The 7,010-nt window shown below is 39.2% G+C and overlaps 1 protein-coding gene across 1 annotated transcript in view; it reads right to left on the bottom strand.

Annotated features, from left to right (window-relative positions):
- LOC107679635 (procollagen-lysine,2-oxoglutarate 5-dioxygenase 2-like) overlaps nucleotides 1-7,010 on the bottom strand; it is a 46,532-nt gene that overhangs the window by 17,667 nt on the left and 21,855 nt on the right. Inside the window, exons 4-7 of the mRNA XM_016475249.1 lie at nucleotides 6,096-6,259; nucleotides 3,319-3,431; nucleotides 3,047-3,110; nucleotides 2,571-2,668 (exon numbers count right to left, since the gene is read on the bottom strand). Of these exons, the coding sequence (XP_016330735.1) occupies nucleotides 2,571-2,668; nucleotides 3,047-3,110; nucleotides 3,319-3,431; nucleotides 6,096-6,259 (439 nt within the window). The remainder of the gene's footprint in view (nucleotides 1-2,570; nucleotides 2,669-3,046; nucleotides 3,111-3,318; nucleotides 3,432-6,095; nucleotides 6,260-7,010) is intronic.

Below are 7,010 nucleotides of genomic sequence, written 5' to 3'. Positions count from 1 at the left end.
CAGCGATAACCCCCCAAAACAAAACCATATGCTGATATCCCCCAACACAACTGATAGCAAATCTCAAGCCTTAAGCATGTTGCCCTAAACCAATGACCAATCAAATATGTTGCCAAAACCCGCGTTTACCAATTTTTCTTGGAGCTGCGCCGCAGCAGAAATTATTCCCTAGGTTAAAGGGGACATAACACACACAGTTTTGGCCAATCTCATGTTATCTTGAATACCTATAATTGTAGTATTGCATCATTCACATCTCCGAAGAGTCTTCAGTTTTAACAGATTTATAAAAGAAAGATACAGCTCGCGATTCTCTCTCCCGGAAAAACAAATTGCATCCACTGTTCACACAACACTGAATAAGGTTATCTTTTCCTCACATCCAAAAACACACTCTTTACAGATATTAGGCTTGTTTGACTTGATGCGGCGCTGCAAAGATCGTCTGCCGCCTGTCAAAAACAATGCATTCTGGTTACATTAAAATACTTTTGTCCAACTTTGATCGGTGCTACAGCCGCCCTACGATCACGTGTGCATTCAAAGTACCGCGAGAGCAAAAGTGGGACCAGCCGCTACCAGCGACAACAGATAAGTACCGCACATGCATGAACTAGCACAAGCATTTAACTGAAAAAAAAACTTAATGAGCCCAAGCAACACAGATAGCCTTAGCAACACGCATGTTGCAGATAACCTGAGAGCATTGAATGGGACTTAGCTTGTGAAGACGTTCGAGAGAGTGAAACATAGCAGCTGTGAAGTGGATGCTTGATCTCTTGATATCCTTCTTGGGGATGAAGTTCCCATCTGACTTGTTCGTGAGTCAGTCACATAACTTGTGGAGTTCATGACAATAATGTAGAGATGGTTTTGCCTGCCGAATTCGCCATTTAATTAGCTATTGAGCAATGCGAAAACTGCTGATACTACTGCGGGACCTTATATATGAATGCTTAGATAGGTGTCGTATTCCCATAGGTTGATGGGGATCAGCTGAGAGTCAGCTGATGCGAGCTTGACTAACGTGACCTGCCAGAACTAACGCTACGCTTGATGACTACTGTCATGAACATTAGAAATAGGATAATCTGGCAAGATACAATGACAACATTTAATAATTTAGCGGATACTTCTATACAAAATGGCTTGCCTTTATATATGTTTATTTATTTATTTATTTAATTAATTAATTAATTGAGAACTGTCCATTGCCTATACTTGGAAACCAGCTTTGAGTTTTTGTTTCCTGGAAGACAAGTCTGTGTTCCCTGTTATTTTGTTTACTGGCTGTTAGATACAGATTTTGGAAGGACAGCTGTGCACACTCTCATACTGCTTTCGATTACAGGAAGTTAGAATGTAATAGAAAGGAGGAGATCTTCAATTCAATCACAACCACATTACAAATGGTATCCACATGCTGTCTTTCTAATTCATCCCATGTTCAGCCATGTTAGTTTTAGAAAATTTAACATTTATAGTTGGCTGATAAGACTGACAACCCCTTGGAGACGCAGGTCGTGCCCTCAAGTGCTGTGAGGTCAGTTGGTTAAACATTACTGACAGAAAATAGGAGTTGCTCACTGATTCCCAATGAAGAGAAGCCATAAACCAAGCAACTGGCTTCACATTCTGGTCATAAGCTATTACTGTGTATCCTCAAGTCTTGTTACTTTTATTGGATCTTGTTTGAGTATTTACGAGAACATCTGTATTCTCCAGGGCACGTTAAAGACCCTAGAGATCAGAGAGATCCTGCGGGATGGACACGGGGCAGCTTGAATGAATCATAGAGCATAAGGCTAAGCTCTGAATGGATGATTATTCATTAGAAACAGCACAGATGGTTGAGTATTAGGAGAAGTTGACTCCACACAGGGCTATGTTTGTTTAATCCATCACTGAAGTGCAGAAGGAAAAGCTCTACAGGTCTGAGATTACATTATCACCCAGACATCCTGCTAAAATATCAAACTCTACAGCTAGGCAACGACAACTGGGCAATGACTGCAACATTTTCGGCCAAAGGACTGTCTAGTATTTAATCACCAACTGTACAATTACAGTCAGGGGTGTAATATTGATAGTAATTATGTTGTTTTCTATTGGAATTGTGTTCTAGCGAAAGAGTTTTGATGAACAAGGGGTAAGGTAGATGACAGAATTTTCGGTTTAAATTAAACTGAATAAGCCACGGAAGATGCGATTGAATGGATACACAATTTTAGACAAGCAAATGTGTGAGTTTTGCCACTGACAAACACTTGTTTTATCTACAATATTAGTGACAATTATTGATCAGATATACAATTTAAAAATCTGAGTGCCACCATTTAAATGACACTTCTACCGACTACTTGAAACCCCATTGAACCTACATTTAGAAGACTTCCAGGACCTCAGTATCAGTTATATGGTGTCCTAATAGATAAATCCTATAAATCTGTGCTCGTCCTTGCCCAAGTCATAACATTAAGCACACAGATATTGGAAGTTAGTTTGAGTCAAGTTTAAATTTTAAAACTGCTTCCATTATTCATTGATGAAAAGAACAAGAAGACATTTACCTTGGTGTTCACATTTCCATGGATAATGGATGGCAGACTGTTGTAGACAGTGTTTCTCACTCGCACTCGCTCCGTCCCAAACTTCAGGATAACTTCATCTAAATTCAAAATAAGATTTGTACATTTTGACATTCAGTACTTCGGTTGAATAATTCTGTTGAGTGTTTTATTGTCCAGCAAGCAAAAAATTGTAAGCCTGAGCCCTTAGACTAGACTTCTCCTTAACTAGGCCATATGATTTGAGGTGTCACTCATGTCTGCAGTACAAAAGGTGTGCGATGGGTTATGCTTATGGATTTGTTCAAATCCCTATATGCCTGCCTACCAAGAAGAGCTAAAACTAAGACCAAAATTGTTATGATGAAAAATCTAAATAACTTTGGCATCCCTTTATTCATCAGCTATGATGCAATATATGAAAAATAATGAATGGTTGTTTACTAGCAAGTTTCATACACCATCTTGGATTGACTCACCCACGGCTCCATTCAAATTCTGGAAAATCTCACACTTGTGGTCCAAGGTCATATTAAGTTTTTCCTAAAATAAAGAACAGAACACACTCGAGTTTGTGTAAAAGTGACCGTGTGACATTTGTCCTCGTGTAGACTGTTTATAGTTGTGTATTTTTAACCAGTTTGTTTGCTTTTGAGTGGTATGATACATTTGCAGGCATTTTATAAGTGCATGTGGTCAAGTTACAAGCACATTTATGTTCTCACAGAGTGCAAAGACTTTCTCCACTCACCCTCTGAAGTGGATCCACGTAGACCTTTGTGTAGAATAGCTGATCATCATCATTATCATGAAGGTCCCACTGTTTCACAATCTTCTGAATGTATCGAGCATAGCCAATAAAGCCTGTGAAAGACATTGCAATGTTTTTACGGACTGCGTGTTGTAAAAGAAAGTATAGGATGTAATGGAATGTGAGAAGCATTGGCGTTATGGGATGCCTGGACACAACAGTTCCAATTTCAATTACATCTCCTTTGAGAGGCTTAAATCTCACTTCCAATTTTGCTGTGGTTCCTCAAACCCTCAGAACAGTTGGATGTCTGGCAGAAGCATCTGACCAACCAGCAACAAGTGTTGTGTGTGGCCACGTCTGGCCACGTCTAACCTCAGATGGCATAGACTTTCTACATCTACTCAAGACGGAGGACTGTAATCAGTATAGGACCTCAGTTATGTGCTGGCTCTCTGTGTTTCTGTAGCAACCTGCTTACGGATTTCTCATCATTTTCCTGAAGCTCTGACCACAGATGAAAATTGTAGGGCTTGGAGCCTTAGATACCATAATTTGGCAGGAAACAGGAACTATGTTAGTTTACCGCCCTAGACGATTACATTTTTAACTCCTAATAATCTTATTCTATAGCCTACATTCATAGGCTGATCTAAAAACCATCTTCAACACTGTTTCCAATTACTTTAGTAGGAATTCTTGACAGTACTGTTCAGAAGCACCATCACATCTCAAATTATTTTACTGGAAATCTAGCGCTTGAGATCTTTCAGTTCGCCAAACGCCAGAAGAAGATAAACAAGGCAATTTTTCAGGCGAGTATGATTTAAATGTTAGTTCATTCGCTAAATTAGCGGATCGTCTTTTTCTGAAGGCGGTCACCTCAGATGTGGTGACATGAATCTTGTTTTATTACAGTGCAATAAAGTAAAACCCTTGACATAATGCCCAGGTTAGAAAGCAATAGTTGAAGCCAGATGTAAGGCATTATGACATGGTTTTAATCTAGAATCCAGAATGTTTTTCTGTTTTTTTTTTCCCCACAGATTGAAACAACGCTACTTTCAACAAACTTGAATTTGGGCAAAGTAAGGGATGATTGGAAAGAGACTGGCCGTGCCGTCTTTCTTATTTCCACAAACACACTGGTCCACATGACATCTCTAGTCCAACCGAAACAAAACAGTAGCCACCGCAATCTACGGAGCAGCCGAAGGGATAAAACCAACCCTCAATTTTGTATGTACAGACCATCGAACAGGAAGTCCAACACAAACAAACTTGTCCTGTTAATGACACAGACTCAACGCCCTAACAGGACACTACACAAGACAAAGTGACCACCACAGTCAAAGCAGTAATTGACCAGATCAAAATAGACGAGATCAGGACTACAGAGTTTAAGACGAGCAATGACCACAGGGTTTTTGAGTAAAGAGGGGCTGACATTAGTGTTCTTCAATGGAGAGACTGAGTAAATGGATGCACACGTACACACTCTCAAATGAAAGCACCATTCATGAAGACCCCTGAATGAATAGTGCACTATGCCTGGTGGCCCTCAGGAAATTCCACAGGGTGAGTGACCGCCGCTTGCCAGTTTACACAGAAAACATTTTCTCTATCATTTTGTACCGATAATGAAATTCCGCCGTTTGTCCTTTGCTCTCTCCTAAATCACCCTGCTTGCAGTGTTCTAATTCCTACCAGACAAAACAAACCCACACAGAAGTGTCTGGTGCAAATTGTGCTATGATGATACAGCTAATATGGCAACTGGCCATGACCTATCCCAGTGATATGCTGCCTGAGCCGAATTCGTAAAGACTGACCTCCCAAATGCATGAAGAAACATGTGAATGTGTATACATAACATGGAATGCTAAAAGAGTATACACCATTAGGTGTTATAAGCTGTGAAGAACCAAACAAATGCACAAATTAATTGTGCACATTCTTAACATACCAGTGCCTTTAAACCAGATTCAGGCAGCCTGTTATATACACGCTAGCCATTTAACTAACTTGCTCAGCAAAATTGTCTTTAACTGTTGCTCCAATGTGGCAATATAATGATGCATAAAAGCTAGAAACATTTCTGTTCATATACATGAATGGTTTGTTTCAGACTTTCAGTTAATTTACAAAATGCAAAATGCATTTACAATTGAAACAAGCCTATGGTAAAAAAAGTCTAATAACAGGGACTAGTTTTACAGTCAAAGTGTAACCAGATGTCTGCACAATAAGCTACCAGATTGGCAGTAAGGATGTTTACATGTAAAATGGAAGTTGTCAACCTGTTATATGCAAATATCAAAACTGGTGAAAAACCTGACAATTTCAAAATACTGTATCACAAAAATGCAGCTGATTTTTCATACTCGTCAGCATTGTTTGTAGCCTTCTACCGCATGTAGACACATTCATGACAGACTTATGCCTTAAACACTTTATTCAAGTGAACATAGGCCTTAATGTTTCTAGCTTTCATGTATGGTGTCTATGACCTTTAGAAGAGTATCAATTAAGGCATTTACATGACTTTGCATGACCATTTTTGGGTTTTTCAGCATGATCAGTGTACAATTGTGCATGTAAATGTTTTGATACAATATGAGAGCTGTGGAAATCCAACTGAACTGAACTGAATGAGTTGAAATCTCAATAACACAATGGTTTTGGGCCTGCAAAACCTTGATGTGTAACAAGTATGAAGTAACTTTCACATCAAAACAGAACATGCTATAGAGTTGGTATTTTCAATTTTTACACACCTCCAGAGTTAAGAAAGCGTTTCCCATTGCGGACAGAAGGATACTTCTCTGCCAGTCGAGAATCTGGCCAGATGATTCCCTCAGCAGCGAACACCAGCTTATGATTGGTCTGCTGGAACTTTCTGAAAATCTCCTCAGGTCCACCAGCAAAGATGAGGTCATAACTGAAGGGGGAAAAGGAGGAGTATATTAGTTATCCTGTTCACTGCACTTTCCAGCTGATCAGCCATTTTCACATTCAAGACAATGTTTGCTAATCCACGTCCAGTTTATTTAACCAGCTATGTCTATTTTAACTGAACTCCTAAAAGGGAAGGGAAGGCATTCCATAGGCATTTAGGTCTTCCATTTCAGACACTATTAATATGCCTGGTAACATTAGTAACTATAAATGTCATCAGAGGAAGTAAACTGTGAGGGAGGCACCATGATTTCCCTCTCACACAAGTCATTTCCCTTTTTCTAGCATGAAATACAGAGTTCTGGCATTAAACTCCTAGTCTGTAAATTAAAGTATTACATTTAATGAGCTTTTCTTTCTAAAATAAAATATATCATTAAAAATAATGTGTTTTCTATATGAAAAATATCTCTCTACTTTTTTTTAACCTACATATAGGCTACTTGATTTTTTATTAAATAGACAATTTGGAAGAATGAATTACTAGTTTGTCTATATACAGAGTTCTGGTATGAAACTCTAGATGGCGCAGTCCTATAGGTCTAACTCAGTCTGACCTAATGACATCATTATCACATGGCACAGCTGATTGGTTCTCTCCTGTATTGGTAGCTAATTAGCTCGCTGCTCAACATTCAAATATACGATTAGTGATTGCAGTAGCAGTGCAGCTTGCTTCAGAAACCCTCCACCTTCCCCAGCTCCACCTGTATAGATCTGCTACGAGGTGATAC

Source organism: Sinocyclocheilus anshuiensis, unplaced genomic scaffold (assembly GCF_001515605.1).
Source record: "Sinocyclocheilus anshuiensis isolate Anshui unplaced genomic scaffold, SAMN03320099.WGS_v1.1 scaffold384, whole genome shotgun sequence".
Lineage (NCBI taxonomy): Eukaryota > Metazoa > Chordata > Actinopteri > Cypriniformes > Cyprinidae > Sinocyclocheilus > Sinocyclocheilus anshuiensis.
The sequence above is the reverse complement of the archived record's forward strand: the minus strand, read 5'-3'. Positions and strand labels throughout refer to the sequence as shown.